General features: G+C 41.3%; 1 protein-coding gene across 1 annotated transcript in view; it reads left to right on the top strand.

Annotated features, from left to right (window-relative positions):
* Nucleotides 1-1,067: 1,067 nt before the first annotated feature.
* The window catches only part of FAM13C (family with sequence similarity 13 member C), a 56,498-nt gene continuing 38,315 nt past the window's right edge, over nt 1,068-19,250 (top strand). Inside the window, exons 1-4 of the mRNA XM_076339297.1 lie at nt 1,068-1,141; nt 6,067-6,123; nt 7,895-8,093; nt 15,590-15,711. Of these exons, the coding sequence (XP_076195412.1) occupies nt 1,080-1,141; nt 6,067-6,123; nt 7,895-8,093; nt 15,590-15,711 (440 nt within the window). The 5' untranslated portion in view covers nt 1,068-1,079. The remainder of the gene's footprint in view (nt 1,142-6,066; nt 6,124-7,894; nt 8,094-15,589; nt 15,712-19,250) is intronic.

The raw sequence follows: 19,250 nt of genomic DNA, 5'->3' as shown, positions 1-19,250 counted from the left end.
AGCAGGTAGGAAGGCTGGCAAGAGGTGAAGATAAGATACACTGTTAGCGCTGTTGGTGAGAGAAGGGAAATGGTCACGGCTGTGGCTCCTGGCTGCTGCTGCTGCCTGGGAAATGTGTGTCAACACCACGCAGCGGCACAAGCTGCTGCGGGGAGGAGGACGCCGCGCCTCTCTGTATCTCTGCTCCGCTTGGTGCTGTCGTCTGCGAGGTCCCATTGTCACAAACAGGAGTGCTCATAAGATGCTGTTGTCTGCATTGCCTTCTCCTCCCCCACCCAAACAAAAAAAAAATCCCTGCTCTGGTATGTAGCAGTGAGATTTTTAATTTTTTTTTCTGCTGCTATAAGATTTTAGGATGATCCAACAGTGTATTTACTGGATTTGAGAGGTGTTGTTCAAGGAGGAATTCCACCGCTGCCTCAAATCCAGCCGTTTACGGTATCCTCAGTTGACCCCTACTGAATGTATTACATCAGGTCGGAAACATTTTGTTGCAGGAGCACAGCAGCCTATTCCTTTCATAGGAATGGTTTCATCTATTGCTTGCTGTTAGCTCAATAACCTTTTGCTACTTGAACTGTCCTTTCTGCCAGATTGTTTTTTCATAGCTTCCCCTGGGGTTTGGCCATGAGCTGAGTGTGTAAGACACCACTAAACAAGAAGAAAAAACCTCCAGAGATCTTAGCTGAGCAACCCTATTTAAGTAATAAAAACAACTGTGTTTGATGAGCCAATTACATAGAGCAAATGTTTAAAGGACAGAATGCCAAATACTTGTTTGTAAACCAAAGCCTTTATTAGCAGCACTGTTAGAGTTATAAAAGAATGTGATCCCTTTCTGAGCCTCACAGACTACCTGCATCCCTGTATTAATTCAAAGCGCTGCTGGATGGGCTTTGTGAGTGTTGTAGGACTAATCCCTATGGTTCCTCGATTATGAGCATGTGCAGAGCAGCCAAAGGTACAGTCGTGCATGTAGAGCTAACGCACAGAGACTTGCCTTGCAATGCCATGTTTGTGCATGTGTTCCTACAACTGAGAAGGATACAGGGAGCCTGCCTGCCTTGCTGACTTATCTGATGTTTTCTTGTTTCTGTTTCAGCATTCAGGATAATTCCTTCAACACGACAGCTTTAGCAGAGTAAGTGAACACTTTAAAGATGTCCTTATTTTTAAATAAGAATGATGAGTTTAGTAGAATATGTAGAGAATAATTGTGAGTAGTATGTAAGAAGTTCCAAGCTATCTGTCATATATTCTGATTCAGTTTTCTGTAATCTAAGTAAATTATTGACTGTATGGGAAGGATTGCATGAAACAGCTGCCTTTACAGGCTCTGTGACCATTTAGCAATGAAATACCTTTCTGGGAGAATATATGTTTGATGCACATCACACATGTTTAAATGCATGATTTTCAGTGTAGGATAAGTCTCCTGTGAAAATATTGCTCATTTCTGGTACTGATGATCTTGAAAAACACAAGTATGTCAGTTTTCTAAGAACACATGGTCTGTACTTCCTGCAAGCATTATTAGAAAAAAAAATTCTTTGCAAGTATTTTGAAAAAAATAACTATACATTATTTAGACAGGCCAAGTACCAAATACATCATTTCTTTGTAATCAATTTCATAAACTCATTAGAAGGCCTTTCATACGTATCATGATCATAAGGATATATACGTTGATTTTTGTTGTTGTTTTACAGAGACAACAGAACAGGACAAGGGAGAACATTAGAAAGTTAGAAAGGCAACGGCTTTAGGAACTATTACAAATGAAATGGTCTGTTTTATTTCAGTCTAAAACACTTCAGTTTTGGTGTTCTCTACATTATTATTTTGCATGCTTTTGATCGTTTCAAAAGCTTTTAGGGAAGATTCTTCAGCAGTAATGTGCCAAGCAGTTTCTCAGGAAGGAAATGATTTATAGATTTGTTTGTGTATTAGGTGAGTTTTACACTGCTAAAATGCTCATAATTTAAAAAACCCTAGCTGGACAGTGAGCTGTTTGCCTAAGTGTTGTGGGGACAGGATACATTCTGAAAGCAGGCCAAGTTGTAATCGTCTGAGCCATCCCTAAGTGTTGCAAAATCACTACAGGAAAAGTAACATTTCATAGGGATCCAAATAATTTCCCTCTCTTACATTGCTTTGCTTTATTGCTTACATTGCCTTGCTTTATTTAATATTTTAACTTAGTCATGCTTTTTGTGTGATTGTGGCATATATGGAAAGATTTAACGGAAGCTAATAAATCATTAAGTAATTTTTTATTATTTTCCTGTGTCCCTATTAGTTAAGTGATGAATTGTGGTCTGTAAAATTCTGGGATGTTCCCCCTTCACAGAAGAATAACCAGATTACAAATAGTACATTTTTCATATTTTTTTCTCCTTCCCTTTTCTCTATCCCTAAATACATCCATTGTTTTTCGTAGAGATTCCCCTGGAGCAGCCCCTGTGCCTGCCTCACCCTTGAGGTTTCTAGGACCTGAAAGTGATGGCCTTTCTCTGTGGTGCTTCATGTGACCATTAAGACAAGGGCCAGGATGGCATAAAAGCTGACTGCGTAGTGCCAGCACTGCCCCTGGGGAAAGGGAGAGGGGTGCAGATGGTGCCCTGCTGTGCCGAGCCGAGAGGCAGCAGCATGGCAGAGCTGGGGCTGGGCCAGGCATCGCCTAAAGGGTGAATCTCTCTCATTTAAGCTGTTGTTGGTTTTGTTTCAGGAGCTTTAATTTTTAATCTTATCTTCCCAAACATGGAAGTAGAAACATACTTTTAGAAAACAAAGCAAGCAAACAATGACATCTGAAAAGCATTGTCCAAATGAACGAACTTGGTTTCCAGAGTTGATTTCCCTCAATCCTGTTTAGAGCCTCGCCCCAAAGCCTGTTTTTGAGAACCACTGAGGATACACAATTCTTACTGATTTCAGCACTAGTTGTTTGTGCTGGCCATATCGGAAAATAGGTTACTTTTATTTAGCAGAATAGAGAGCTTGTTATGCAACTTTAGACATCCCCATTTGACAATTTCTGTCTTTACTTTGGCAAAGGCAAAATCAGGGCTTCCTGAATGGTATAAAATCAGTGATACAATACTTTCAGGAACATTTGTCCAGACCAGGCAAGTGCCTGGGGCTGCTAAGCTTCCAGCAAGCCATGCATGCAGCCTGGTTTAGGCGTTGTTTGTATGAAGGTCAAGTCAGCAAAAGGGAGCAGTTTTCAAGTTGTACTGAAATGGCTCCTATGGAAAGGTGAAAATGGAAGGAAGTTAAAAAAGCTAATCCCATTAAACCAGAGATCCTTGGGAGAAACATACAGAGGCAGTACTATAGTCAGAGCAGCAGTCCAGCTAGACTGGGGTCCCATCTCTGCCCTGACTCTGGCCAGTGCCATAAGATCAGTAATGGATGTACTTACTTTTAAGAGACATATCCATCAGTCAGTAGTTAGATTGGGCACTGAAGGAAAAGGATTCACATCATTGGTTTTGTCAAAAGACATACTTCCTGCCCAATGTAAGCTTCAACCCATATGGATTTATGACCTGAAACTGTTCTGGCGTATTCTCTGATGTTTTAGGAATGGGTGAGATGCTGCCTCAGTTTTTGGGTTGGTGGGAACTCTTTCTACTATGTGGCCACAAGCTTTCACAAAACTTATCAAAATCTTGAAGATCCCTCTATCTGTTAAATATAGCTGAAGTTGGACAACAATATTTACAAGTTACTGGTGAGAGGAGAGGAGTGTGTGCATGCCTGTGTTGATATGTGCAGACAAGTGGCGTGAACACATAAGCTGCATTTCTTAAAGAAGCCAAGGTAAAAACACTCTGCGCTTTAATGATGGATATTTGCATTATATCATGATTCACCTTTTTAAAGGTCCTGCCATGGTCTTAGCCTCAAGTACTGTCTTGTGTGACTGAGCTTTCTTGTTTAATTATTCTTACAAAGAGAAAAATTTCTCTTAATTTCAGAGTGTGTTGCTTCTGAACTTCCTCACAATCTTTTTATTACATGATGGACACGGTCTGCTCTGATTCATTATTGCTTATCTTTCCTATCTACTGCTATCCGGTTATTCAAATACATTTTGTCATGCTCACTTATGTTGTTTCTAAGTTCTGTCTTGTTTTATGACTTTTATCAGTTGCTGGATGCTAAGTTAGGATCTCTGCTTCTCAAGATCACTTTATTACAGCTAGCTCAGGGAAAGCAATCCCCAGGGCACTTCCCCAAGTTAAGGAGTATGCACACAAGTATGCACACATAGACTTGGCTGACGGACCTGTGCTCAGTCATCCATCGTCCCTCCAAAGAGTGTTCCTAGTCACCAAAATGGTCTTTCAGGACCAAGTGTGGTGACTGGTGAGAGGAGGGGGCGAGTGAAGCCGGTAGTAGAGCTGCTTCCTCCCACCTCCTCTTCCTGTGGCACAGGCAGGAGGGAGAGTTTGTCCCTTTAGAGGGTCCCTGGGCTTTGTTGACTGTAGGTTGGCCCATGGCGCACAGCACGCCTGATGGCATCTTACCCTACTCTCGTGTCTGTGCTGGAAGCTCTGTCCATCCAGCTCTGACCTTGGCGCTGTCTCCTCACAGTGTATTTCCTTGCTATGTTTTTCTCCCTCTGAAATTTTCCGTCGTGTTTTCCATCCAGCTTCCTGGTTCCTTTCGTACTGGGCTTCTTTCTTCATACCCCCAGTATGTCCTATCCTCACACCTTGCTGGTGTCAGAGACCCATAAGGTAATTAGTGATAGACCAGAGGGGAAGGTGTGACTGGCATCCGGAGGCAAAGGCAACTAGATTTCTACAGTGAATTTACCCATTTTGTACATCAACCCCTGTCTTCCATCTGTCATCCCACTTTGCCTTGTGGGGAGAACTGCACCCGTTGCAGGAATATTGTGTGATTAGGGGGGAATCTGCAACTGTAGTTTTGTGTTCCAGGTGTGAGCAGCAAATGCTTTCATCCATATGCTGATGTATTCAGGAAGTGTAAACACTTGAGTGTCCCTTTAAATACTTTCTGCTGCAGTCTGGCTTTTGATAAAGATACTAGCAGAAGACTGGTGGGAAATAGGAATATATTAAAAACCTTGCCATCAAATTGCAACGCAGAGCTGTGAATTCATCACTTAATGTGCTCTGTCCTAAGCAGGGCAGCTCTTCTGAAAGTTTAACAAGTCAGCGGAAGTACAGGCTGCTTCCCCCATAATGAAGAGATTCCTCTGCCAGCAAACTTCAAGTGATCCAGGCCTGCTTAGTGTCTGTGCCCTGTGAGTATGAACAGAGGGTGAGGAAAGGGCCCCGACTTTTCCCGAGAAATAATACCTAGAAAGGGTATATGCATATTTGTTAGGAGTGTATGCATATATATATGTTTATTTGAAAAAAGACTGCTCATAGGCTTTGCAGTTATATCATTCTGCAAAGTTCAGCCGTGCTGCACAATATAGTGTTCAACACTGAGTGGTTAGCATATTTATTCAGACTTCTCTTTTGATAAGGCAACCTTATGACAATTCTGTTGTTTGTAACTTAAGGGGATGTAATTGATTATGATTCTTCAGGCATCTTAAAAAATTCTGCTAATTTACATTTTAAGACTAACGATCACTTTTATTTGGGGATTCCTTTTCCTGCTGCACAAAGTATGACTGCTCTACTATAGTTAATATTTTTGTGAGTCTAGGAGAAAAACACCCTTAGCTAATTGTTTCTAATTCTTTTTTTTTTTTTAATGTGAAGTATACTATAAGCAATTAAAACACAGAATTTCTCGTAATTTTCCTGTAATTTGTATGGTAACATCTGAATTCTTTGTCATCATTATTTCCATCTGGCTGAAAATGATATAACAAATTGTGTACATTTAACATCTCAAATCCTCTTCTTCCTCTGAGATTTAGACTATCACGGAGCAGCTATGGCATTAAATGACCCCAGCTAAGGTGTGAGAAGGAGAAATGTGTTTATACTTTGAGCTGCATTGCCATGTTATTGAAAGCTAAATTTCTGCAACTGGCAGAAAATCAGCAATTATTTTGTATCCATTTTCAAGGTGTGACGGGGATTCAGAATCTGTACATGAAGATCAAGCAGCCAGTTCCAGCCCCAGGTATTCTACTGCAAATTTTGTCTGAAATCCATTGGCAACAAATAAAGCTGTCAGACTGCTTCTGTTAAACCATTAGAAAGAAACCTTTATTCTCAAGGGAATGCAGAATTTCTGGGGTATTACCTGCTAAGGCTATTAGTATTTCTGCGAAATGCATATTTGTCTTGTACACTTATGTGTATACAATATTAAGATTAATTGTTGTTGTTATTATATGAGTAAATATATTATGGTCTGTATTCTTAACTTCACATCATATTACTTTCATTCAGATGCAGCTCTGATGCTAATACATTGAATTTTACTGTACAGCAGCTGGTACAAAGTAGTAGCAAGCGGAGTTTTGCAACTGGGCAAGGATATGCTCATTGATGAGTGTCTCTGTGAAAAAAAATCCTTCAAATTGTAATTTAACTGAAGTATTCTTGAGGCATGTGTCTCTCATGGCTATGTTAGTATATGTTGATTGCTAGAGAATGCAACTTAACCTTTCAGAAAGATTTTTAAATCAGATGATGTCTTAAAATTAGCAACACTTCTGCACATTCTTGAAATGCCCATAGGATATAAAGCACCCTACCCTGTAACTATAACAACTGCCTTGGAGCACACTTGCAGAAGGCATGGGCAGCAATGGTGTTTAACTCCATAGGCACCCTGCGAGCATCCATCTGGATGCTGATGGGCCACAGATGGAAAGTGAGTTTGGCAGCTCAGAATCCTTAGAAGAAAACATTGAATTAGCAAGTTATGCTTTCTAAAAAAATCTCGGGGGGGGTTAATTCAATAGTCCTTGACTCCCTTGGCTGTGGAAGTTTCACACCAGGAGAGAGGTCATTTCTCGGCTAACCATTAGGATTTTACCAGCTGAAGCTTACATCTGAAATTCCACCTGCAAACTAAGCAACAGCCAGGGATTTCAGAGCAGTAATGCCGATCTGTTCACCCTGCCAACTAAGCAGGCAGCCTCGCGTTCTGCATTGCGGTAGCTTTCTTAATGGTGCCAGGGAGATGCTCCCAGTGGAAGGCATTAGACCAGTCTAAGGTTGGATTGATTGGGTGTGGATAAGACTAGCAAGGTCTTCTTAGGACAGGTTGCACACTGTAGACTAGGTGGAGATTGAAAATATCTGTCCCAGATTCAGTAGTTAACTGAGCATCTGTGAGCAACAGTGTCTGTTTAAACCACCAGATGTGCTGTTATACAGGAGGACCTTTTCTCCAAACTGGGAGCATATACTTGTCCCTTCCACCCAAACACACCTCTGGCTGTTCAAACCCTACTTTGTATGCCTACCTCCCTCACTTTGTCCAAAAGCCCTCAAAAACAGAGACTGTCAGAAGGGAAGTATGACTATAGGGAGGAATTATTGTACGTTACGACATTTTTGTAAGATTATAACCTAGTGTGAATCATTGGACAGGGCAAGGTCTTCTGCATGAAAAAGGCAGTTTCAGATTTTATTTGGGGAATATGAACTATAGAGCTAAAGCCAAAGAGTGCCTCTAAAACTGGTCTTATTTAAATGGCTCCACAGTTGAATGTGTAATAATACTAACAGTAGTTTAGCTTGTGATTTGACAATAAACAATAGCCTCTCAGATTAATTTTACTAACATAAATGTTAGTAGTGTTTGGTGTGTAGACTACTCAACTTGGTAAAATTAAAATGCCATGAATAGCTAAGAACTTGTTGCTGTTCTTCCTTCATAATGTTTTGACAGGTGTCTGAAGTCCTGCCTGATGAATTTCAATTATATTTTCTTACAGAGATGATGATAACAAAGAAAATTATCCGGACAATGCTGCTGTCTTAGAGGAAAGGCAGCTGCCTTTGCAAGATACTCAGCAGCACAAGCAGCAAGCTGTTATTGACTACGCTCTGAAGCCTGAAATGGGCAACTTAAAGCTAAGAAAACCTAACCCCATTGCAAAGCTAGAAAATGGAAAAAGCCATGACGAAAGTCAGGTAAAGAACTAAACTTACCAAGGGTAGGCTTATGGCACAGTGTCTGAACAAACATACCTTTTGAAATGCAAAGTGGAACTCCCTGGTAATCCATGATGTGGCTGAGACCCCACAATAATCTACCCTGATTTTCAGGGACCTGGAGTCCTGGAACCCTCCTGTAACGACAGACAATTTCAGCCAGGGAATTGCAGAGAAGAGTGTGTTGCAACTGCTATCAGAAGTGAGTGGAGAGCATAGCTGAAGATGTGCAAATCTCTCTCTCTAGATTTGCACATCTAGAGAGATGTGACTGCTTGCACCAAATATAAAAAACTTGGTAGTTGCAGCACTTGATCAGACTTTTTCTGTTTTGTTTATTTGACTGAGTATCTCTTGCACTGGTATTTTGGCTGCCAGTGCAGAGATTTCATACTTTCCCTTTATCTTACTTTCTATTTTTTCTCATCTTTAAATAATAAATCTATTCCAATGCAGATTCTGGTACCGGTGCTCTTGCCCACAGCCTTCCCCGGGTTGAGCTGAGGGGAGCAGAACTGTAACTTTTCTAAAGGCTATAAAAGAAGATTAGAAATGAAGAAGCTTCTGCTGCTGTTTGTGGAGGTACATTGCTATGTAGACTCCAGAGTTACCACCTCCCAGCAGCTGCTGGAAGTGCCTCTGTTCTCCCCCGGTGCTTACCGAGTCATGTTTCATGTGCAGTGTAAGGGATAGAGCTCTGGTCCAGGTTTAACCACTCAACTAGAAATAGTCTCATAACCAAAATAGTTGATGTTAACATTGGTAGATTGTTGGCCTGTAGTAGGTACAAGGCCTGAGAGATGTCTGTATTTACATCTCTTCTTTGATGTATAATGTATTTGGCTATTTTCTGTCTCTCCTCTCTTCTTTTTTGTGGATAGAAATTTGCAGAACACTTTCTGAAGAGCTTTGAACCCATCGTAGACCAGGAATGATTTTGGTTCATTTTTTCAAATTTAGATTGAGAATTCATCATTTGGATGGCATGTCTTACCTTCTAAGTGAGGAATATCCTTTTGAATCCCAGAAGAAAAAGTAAAAGCAAATGGCATCCCAATGGTATTATCATAGTCTCTTTCAGAATACCAGTGTCAGTCTTGCCCTAATCTTCTTGCATGTTTTTGCTGGAGTTCATCCCCGAGATGAAGTAATAACTGATGATTTTTTTGTAACTGTATTGCATTACTAGGAAATGTTATTTAGGCTGCAGGGAGATGAGGTGTGTGTGTTTATCAGCAGATAAGAAAAATCATAGGAAATTTTGCCCTATGGAGAGCAAGTGGAGGCGTATCTGGAAGAGGAGTCATGAAGAAGTCATAAACAGGGCAAGATCTGTCTCACAGATCACGTGTTGCTCTTTCAGCTACTTCCGAGTCTCCTGTCTGCCTGCTCCCAGTATGAGTCGTGCCTGTACCTCTCACCCAATGAAAGCTAACACAGAACAGATTTGCTGCTCTATGGTATTTTACGTGGCCTGAAGTGGTTAACTTGAAAGTGGTTAACTGAAAATGTTGATATTCTTTCATGGGAAACTTTTTCGGTATATAATTAGACTGCCATAAAATACCAGCGCAACTTAGATATGCAGCCTCTAGAAGGAAAAACAGTGTCAGGCAGATAATTGTCACATGACTCAAGGGCTTGAAATAGGAAAGACAAAAGTGGTCTTGGGCCCCCACACTACCCACTGCTCCCATCTCTGGCATACTGGAAGAGGTAATATGTGTAGGCACTATTTTATCTCACCTTTGATTTGATGGGAGTACTTGAGGGACGAGAGGTAGTGTAGAGCTTTGAGTGTAATATAAAACATAAACACAAAGCAAACATTTGGCTGCCAGTGCAGAGATTTCTGCATTTCAAGGTGCTTGCCTTGCTGCATCTTCAGGTACCTCAAGGGCTTAAAGAAGCAAGCATCTGGCTCCTGGCTTTGTTAAAGGTGGCCATGAAAAACAAGGGTCTGCTTGCAGAAGAGCTCTGTGAAGGGCTTGTTTCTGTGTGTGGGTTCTCATTGGGATCCTTGATGTGTTATGACCTCCCAAACCCTATTGCAGCTGTCTGTGTTAGCAGCCCTAGTCGTGAACAGGTAGCAACTGCTTCTCTCCATTTTGAAGCTGAAAGCAAAGTGCTGCTGCGTTGTTTCTAGTAGCTGTGTATGGCAAGTTGTTATTACCTGGAAAAGTGAGCAAGACTGATGCTTTTAGACACTGTGCAACTGCATATACCTTCCTTTTGTGAAACACCTTACCACCAAGCCACTAAATGAGATAAATGATGTACTTCAAGCAGCTTATGTTGAGCTGACAAACAGCAATATCTGAGCACATGCATTTATGAAAGAAAAGCATGATGCACTGCACATGGTGATTAAACTGTTCATCCTCATTTTCCTGAGTTTATTGATAGAGTGCTTTTTCAACAGTCTTCTCACTTCCCCAACCTGTGGCATCAGAAAGAAACAGTGACAATATTGCAGTGACATTATCTCTTTTAAAGGTGTTGCTCTGATAAGCAAAGAAAATGTTTGCCACTCGCTCCTATGTGTTATAAGCCCATGAGTTGCTTTTTTTAGAAAATTGTCCCTTTAAAATCAGAATGGGATACTGGGAGATAAGTAAGTTTGCTGCATGTGTTGGAAGGATTAAAGCCTGTTTGGATGGGGACCAATTTTGTGTGCCTTTCTACTACTGAGAGTCCAGGGGATTTTCATTGTAGAAAGGTCACTGAGAGGGAACAGACCTCTGTGTTCAAGTGGAGGAAAGATGGACAACTTGGGGATTTTGAGCTTCACAAGGCTCTCAGTCTGCTGAAGTGTGATTCCTGTGCCTCTGATTTTTTTTGAAACAAGTGTAGTACTGTGGTCATGTACCCTAGGTCTTGATGAAGAAAAGTTTATTAAATTTACAGTGGTGATTAACAGGACCAAGTCTAATATATCAGTGAATGGAGTTAAATCCAGTTGGCGGCCGGTCACGAGCGGTGTTCCCCAGGGCTCACTTTTGGGGCCAGTCTTGTTCAATATCTTTATCGATGATCTGGATGAGGGGATTGAGTGCACCCTCAGTAAGTTTGCAGACGACACCAAGTTGGGCGGGAGTGTTGATCTGCTCGAGGGTAGGAAGGCTCTGCAGAGGGACCTGGACAGACTGGATCGATGGGCCCAGGCCAACTGTATGAGGTTCAACAAGGCCAAGTGCCGGGTCCTGCACTTCGGCCACAACAACCCGATGCAGCGCTACAGGCTTGGGGAAGAGTGGCTGGAAAGCTGCCCAGCAGAGAAGGACCTGGGGGTGTTGGTCGACAGCCGGCTGAACATGAGCCAGCAGTGTGCCCAGGCGGCCAAGAAGGCCAATGGCATCCTGGCCTGTATCAGAACTAGTGTGGCCAGCAGGAGTGGGGAAGTGATCGTGCCCCTGTACTCGGCCCTGGTGAGGCTGCACCTCGAATACTGTGTTCAGTTTTGGGCCCCTCACTACAAGAAGGACATTGAGGTGCTGGAGCGTGTCCAGAGAAGGGCAACGAGGCTGGTGAAGGGTCTGGAGAACAAGTCTTATGAGGAGCAGCTGAGGGCACTGGGGTTGTTTAGCCTGGAGAAAAGGAGGCTGAGGGGAGACCTTATCGCTCTTTACAACTACCTGAAAGGAGGTTGTAGCGAGGTGAGTGTCGGTCTCTTCTCCCAAGTAACTAGCGATAGGACGAGAGGAAATGGCCTCAAGTTGTGCCAGGGGAGGTTTAGATTGGACATGAGGAACAATTTCTGTACTGAAAGAGTGGTGAAACATTGGAAGAGGCTGCCCAGGGAAGTGGTTGAGTCCCCATCCCTGGAGGTATTTAAAGGACGTGTAGATGAGGCGCTTAGGGACATGGTTTAGTGGGCATGGTGGTGTTGGGTTGACGGTTGGACTCGATGATCTTAGAGGTCTTTTCCAACCTTAATGTTTCTATGATTCTATGATTCTGTAAGTGCAGTACCAAGTGACTTCACTTGACCACTTATCAGCTGATAAAATGTCACTAGAGTAAAGCTGTACCTTGGATATTGCATGCAGTTATTTCTTTGAGGGTAGGAGCTGGGTATGAGGGCAGCTGTAACCCTTCCAAAGTATGGGAAGAGAGGCAGGCTGCTGGAATGTGATTACACGGCTGTACTCCAGCTACTTGGTTTCATCTTTCCTATGGTTTCATGAGCAATTCTGCAATGTTGATCTATAGAAAATCAAATTAATTAGGTTTTATTTGACTTCAAGAAGTGAGGAAGCATATGCTCAGAACATAGAGGTTCCATCAAGGGTGTTTCCCTAGGGTTACCCTTTAACATCCTAATGCCATAATTTATGAACAACAACAATAAAGAAAAAAAAAAGAAAAAAAAAACCCCAACCAAAAACCACCCAAGTCCTCAAACATCAAGCCTGCAAGTGAGCGCTTATTAGCAGCATATATTCTTGTTCTCAGCTTTCCCTTTCATCTAGCAGAAAACATCTTGAATTGCCATGTTCTCTCTGCTGATATTGGAGAGGGGTATTTGTTGCAGAAGAGGCTTCTGCTGAAGCAAGTTTACCACTTTAATGCAGGTTTGGTTTTGCACCTTAACGGGACTGACTTTCTTTGACTGATTAACTTAAGTAGTACAACACTGAGAAGGCTTCAGCCATAAGATACACTTGCTTAACTTGAAATGCTCTTGTTTCACTCATTTACATAGAACCCAAAGTTTTCTTTTTACCTGTATTAACAGCTTTTGCAGTCAACTTCTGAAGCTAAGCACGTCTAAGTGTAAATGTTGAGGCTGTTGCAAGAACTCTAGACAAGATCTTCAACTGGTATAAGTCAATGGCTGTTGCCTCTTCTGGTGTTTTATTGTATCCTGAAACTCCATATTGTCATATGATGGCATAAAAAGCTAGCATCTCCCCTAATAATGCTACTAAAGTGGTAAGAACGTAATCTCCTGAACTCCAGTGTCCTGACTTCTTCCCTCTATCCCCCCAGTCTACATCCCTCAGATTTACAAATAATACTAATTCCCAGCTTCAGTTCCAGAGGTTTTTCTGAGATCTGATTTGTAGTCTTCCTATGTGTCTCTGTTATTAAATATCTTTGAGAAAGAATATTTTCAGTACGCATCACAGTGATGATGCAGAATTCTTTCTTCCAGCTTTGCTGTTGCCAATATAAAGTTACACTTTTTAGAGAATATAAGTGTTATTCTTTCTACTTTCTGTCATGTCTAATACCTAGCAAAATGTAATCCAGTCCTTACAAGAGTTTCTAAGCATGAATGAGGAAAATGCCTGTTCTACCTGGAGACCATCAAACCACTGAAGGTTTTTGGGCAAATAAAATAAGCTGAACTTGTTCAATCCACTTCTACCTTGAACTTTAATGAAAACTGTTGTGTTGACCTGTTTAGTCCCCAAGAGCATATGATATTTTTTATATAACTAGGGGAAAATAATGTTAAGATAATAATGGAAAAACTAGAACAGCTGCAAAAAACTGCTGTCCATTTGTAACCTGAATTGTTATTACCGTTTTTGAATAAAATATCATTCATTCAATGCTAAGCTATATTAGATAGACATGGGGAGAGGGGGAGACGTCTGTCCTAGAAGGCTCTGAAGGAGACAAAGGGTAACAAAAGCAGGAGTAACGCTAGTCAGTTGAGTGAAGCTTTCATTCCTTTTGCTCTGACATCACCAGAGCTTCATAACATCTAGTCTGAAAAAAAGACTCTGGTTTGGAGGTCTGTTTTGGAAATTTGCCCCTTGTGGGTAGTAAGTATGGTTGGAAAGCTCGATTAACCTCTGTTGGGTCAGTTCTACTGCAGTGGCTGATACCAAAGCAAACTAATGTAATGCTAGCACAGGTTTCTTCACCTGGCAGGGAAGGTACTTTCAGCCCAGGGGCAGGTCTACACTTCATAAATGCAGTGCGGACATACCCCACGGACGGACGTGTGTGTTAGAGTTAACGCATGGCTGCTTCCTCCTGAGTACCCTCCATCACGATGGTGACAGCTGCCTCTTTCTAGAGATAGATTTCAACACTCTTTTTATACTCATCTCATAGACTAAGTAGGAGGAATTAACGTTCACTTATCCAACAAATATCCTATAGTTAAAGTGTCATCATGGAGAGGAAGTAAAATGCCAGTGATGGGACTTTTTATTTATTTTTGCCAGGTTTTTTTGTTTGGTTGGTTTGGGTTCTTTTTCAAGATCCCTTAGTCCTTCATCATTAATTTTGAGAGGTTGGCACTGAATATTTCTCCTGAGAGGAAACCATTTGGGCAACTTTCTTAAATTTAAAACTTTTTATAAAGTTGACAATCTTATAAAAGTGTAATTTAGTTTTGTTTAAATACAATCTATCTCTAAACAAGCTTCATTCATAATCTGTAAAGATGGAACAGACTAAGAAGGAAGTAAAAGCAGCCACTGTTTTTGTAAATGCAGAATAACCTCAGCCCTCCAAGTTCCCATCCAAACATTTCTATCCAAACTTCCAACTCCCATGCTTTCAACTAAGCTTTGAAACTGGAGCAAAATCAGATATACTGCTTTACCAGGGGAAGTGAACACTATTGTTTTGCAAAGCACATTGTATTTTAATTTTGTAAACTATTGGAATAAAATATTGGATGATAAAAGCTAATAAAGAAGTAGGAAAAAGCCCCACTTTGATTATCGCATTTTCAAAGAACTTCATTAACTTACCCTTTGCAATGCAAGGGAAATATTATAATCCATTTTATAGGTAAGGAAGTTAAGATGTGCTGAACAGATCTTGTCACAGCCCTACAACTGGTTTTTGAAAGCTTGGAGTAAAATGCATACCTTTCTAATTCCTACTCCCTCAATTTGTTGAACTAAATTGGCTTTTTTATTTTCTGTGTGGCAGGTTGGCTGATGTGACTTTGTTTTTCGTCACTGCCTTTCACTCCTCCTGCGGTAATACTCTGTTCATAAAGCTATGCATATGCTAGGGAAGGGAAAGAGCCAAAGGGAAAAGGAAGCTGGTTAAACCTTACAAACCTTATTTAAGTGAACTGCATTTGCTTTTGTCAGCCAAAATTTTTCTGATGATGCCCAAGTAATAAAATATTACTGACATGTGAGTAAATAATTTCAAATGAAATGTGAATGTATATATAAGGAAAAAAATATTGACCTGTGTGTATAGCACCTTTTAGCTCAGAAGCTGATATCTGTTATCTAACTAATAAACAGAAAATGGGTTACGGTCTGCTTTGGTTTCAAAAAATGTTTTACAGTGAAAGAAGATACTAGTTTGTTTAGAACCTTTTCTAGTCTGTGTTTTCCAGTTGTTTCCAGATTATTACCAAAAAATAACAAAGAACCACAATTAGCATCCTGTCTCATGGAGCTCTTTTTTTCTTAAATCGAAATATTCAGCTAAGCCTGATTGGTACTGACAGGGCATTCAACTTTTTTTTTTTTTGCTTTGTGCAGGAGCTGGAAAGCGCATTGCCGGGCCTCTCAGAGTGGCAGGGGAAGGCTGGATCCTCAGCTAATGACTATGCACAGAATGTGGCTTTCAGATGCCAGGAAGCAGTCGTGAGATTTCAACAAAGGTAAGCCTTGGGATAAGACAGTGCATTTCACTTCTGATTAACTGTAAGAAAGGCTAATTCATTTGCTGCCTTCTGTATAAAATATTCAGACTCCTGGCTCCCATTGGCAGTTGTATTCTGTATTTATATGCCTAGAACTGTTTGGAGAAAGTGAAAGGGATGAAGATAAGAATGCAAATTTCATCATTCTTTAAACCCCTTACATTTCAAGCAGGAAGAACATCCTCAGTTCAGAAACTTCAATTCCTCTGTGCCAAGTTTCAAAAATATCTTGGCACTTCTTTTCTTTATGCCCCAGTGCTGACTTGCCTCACTCTTTCTCAGAGTTGTATTCTCACTGAGAAATGGGAATGGGAAGCCGCGCACTTGATTTTAGCATGGGTATGCATTTACGTACAGTTTAGACCCTGAGTGCTGTGTAACTGTGCTTGTTCCAATGCTGTGAAGGGTATGGGGTGTTCAGGTCAGGCATTAGCCGAGTCTTGATGGCAGGTAACTCAGCTGATCATGAAGTAACTCAGCTCTGGTAACTACTGGAAGTCACAGTTCCTCCTCCGATCCTTCATGGCTGTGCAAAAGGCTAGAAATGGGGTTTCAACTCACCCAACTGACCCAATCTACCAGTAAGGGTGTGTCCTAAGGATAAGATTTAGCTCCTAGTGACAGGCTTGGACTGTGTAAATAAGATCATGCTCTTCACAGCCATCAGTTTTTGGGGCACTACTTTACAAATTTCCCATGCTCAGGTGCTGGTTTGGCCCTGCTTTGCTGTGCACGTAGAGTTTCAGGCAGGTGAGCCAGGTCTCTGCTCTTTGTTCTCTGCCTCAGGGTGCATGACAGCCTTGGTGCTGTGTGGCGGAGGCTCTGGCTCTCTTTGGAGGGACTGGAGGAGCAGCGGAACATCCCAGGGATGCTCAGTGGGTCAGGGGACAGCTAGTTGACATACAGAGTTCATTGCCTCCAAGGTCTGTTTCAAGTCAGGACTAGGTTAGTAGTGACAGCTGCCATCCAATGGCAGTTTGGTGCTTTATGTGAAATGAACTGATTGCCTTCACCACAGCCTTTAGTAGGCAACATTGTAAATTATATTAATTTGTGCTCTCAAAGGAAGCTTTAGCAGAATGACCAAGCATTTAATTAGCTTTCACAAAGAACGGCTTTCACCCTCTGATGCTTGTATCTGCAGTTGAGACACCGCAAAGTCCCGCATTTCAGAAAGTGTTTCTAATTAGCTCCAGCCTAGGAAGCCTGCCTTCTCCTTTTCTGGCATTCTTTATGCTAGGAAAAAATCACATGGGTTTCTTGTAAAGAGGAGCATAGCAAGTTTGGTATCAGAGAGTTAGACCTACCTAGTGGCTCTGCTGGCAGGAGGTCTGTGTATGGGTAGATAATGAAATAACATTGGTTAATTTTGATTGATGAAAGGAACATGATGAAAGAAACATGGACTTTAAAGATAAGAACCAGAGTAGAACGTGCATGAATAAAACAGCAACCACAGCAAAGTTCCCCTGTCTACTTCAACCGTTTGGCCTGTTTAGTTTGCCTGGTATTAAACCATTGTTCACTATGCTATTTATTCCTGTTTAACACCAGGGTAGCTTCTTAGGAAGCCTGCTATCCGCAAGTGCTAAATCTGTTAAATAACGGTACCTGGATTTACCCTGTTAAGAGCTGTGAAAGCATAGTGATCAAATCTCAACACTGGCCATGTCTTAGTTTGATTGTATTACAACAAAACGGAGGTGACTTTACTCTCAAATAAGGAACTTCAAACATGGAGTAAACAAGCATTAACACATGGTCCCTGGCCTCACACACACACTTTATTTACTTTAACTGTCTTAACTGTCCTTGGGAAAAACATTCCCACCACTCAACTGGGGCAGGGGACTTTGAATTACATATGCTGAAGTTTCTTTCAGTTTGAGGGTCACTGTGTCTGGCCACTCCTTTTAAGGGTCAGCATCAGCTTGCCCCATCCCTCTGCTGTCAGTCAGCTTTGATAGGGCCAGAGCAATTACATGCCCATGTCTCAGCTCATGCAGATGACTGGCTGCTGCATGTGGATCACAGAACTGGCTCATGCAACAGGCTGTGAAACATAGTATGACGTCTTGCCTTGTTTTCTGCCTTCTCTGCTCTGGGACATGGCAAAGGTTAAGAATTCAGTCTTGGCAGCAGGCAACAATCATAGCTAGATTTTGATAGAACATATCTGCTAGCCCCACAAAACTGGAGTTTCACTATCTTCCACCCTGTTTTTGCTAGGTTACTGGTAAAATTAGCAATGCTCTGGAACACTACATCTGCCTAGGATCCCTAACTCATAGACCAAAAGCTTTCTGGTCTTTTGGAGAAGAGGCAATGGCCACACTGCTGCAGGGGTGCCACTGGGCAGGCTTTTCTGTCTATCAATCAGATGTGTGTGTGAAGGATAGGAGCAGAAGGATTTATTTCCGTCTCATACTAAGAAGCAAGGTTGATTATTTCTAGTGAGGCTTTGTTGTTCCTTCTGCTTTAATTTAGTTTCTGCAGACTGCTACAGCTCTGTCATTAGGCTTATTGAAGTTTAAAGGTCTAAATGCCTCTGAACTGTACAGAGGTTTTTAAAAAATCTGTTCTAGTGAGTGTGGAGCAGCTAAAACCAGGATAGTTTTAATCTGTCTAAATATGGATTAAAAAATAGTGAGATAAGAAAAACTTTTCAGTACAGTCCCTGTTAAGCAGAGCAATCTAAACTCAGGGTAACCTAACAAGGGATGTTCATAAACAGATACATGACAGAGAAGAATAGAACAGGCAGTATAAGAGAAACAATCTGCAGAAATACAACTCATAAGTATATGTGTTGATTGGTTTTTGGGGGGTACTTTCATTTTATGATAACCACTGCAACAGTTAAGGAAAAGTTTTAGTGGGATTTGAGGCAAATGGGAGAATAGACTTGGTGAAGAGGTTTACAGTCAGAAGAACAAGGGAATACTGCCTTGTTCTTGGCTAAGCTACATCTGACGTGTGAATCAAGGATTTTAATTTCAGGAGGTGTTTATCATGCATGGTTTATGAACATCAGCATCAATTTAGAATATGAAATGTCATCTGCATGGAAGGAAACCTTTACATTTTATTAAAAGAACATGAATTTCTAATACTTTTGCTAGTGATTACACTGAATGCTGCCCTAGCCATTTTGTGTAGTTGGGTTTGGATAAGAGTGTAATAGAATCTGCACCTTTGGGAGATAAAAGTTATATGTAGGCCCCAGGAACAAATGTTACAATAAAGAGAATTGCCTTTTTTTAACAGAAAATAGGAAAGTCAGTATGGAACAATACATATGATTACAAAAAGCTGCTCTTACCGATTGCCTTCTGAAAGGCAATCAGCAAAACTGATGTGGATTGCAGAGCTGTGTACACTGCTACCTGAATAGAGGATGGTGTTTTCTTCAGGTGCCTGTTACACAGAGAGGGGGCTGAAACGTAGGACTCCTGGGCAGTGGGAATATCAGTGTTTCAGAGAAGGTTGCATTCCAA

Source organism: Aptenodytes patagonicus, chromosome 5 (assembly GCF_965638725.1).
Source record: "Aptenodytes patagonicus chromosome 5, bAptPat1.pri.cur, whole genome shotgun sequence".
In the NCBI taxonomy this organism is placed as follows: Eukaryota; Metazoa; Chordata; class Aves; order Sphenisciformes; family Spheniscidae; genus Aptenodytes; species Aptenodytes patagonicus.
The sequence above is the reverse complement of the archived record's forward strand: the minus strand, read 5'-3'. Positions and strand labels throughout refer to the sequence as shown.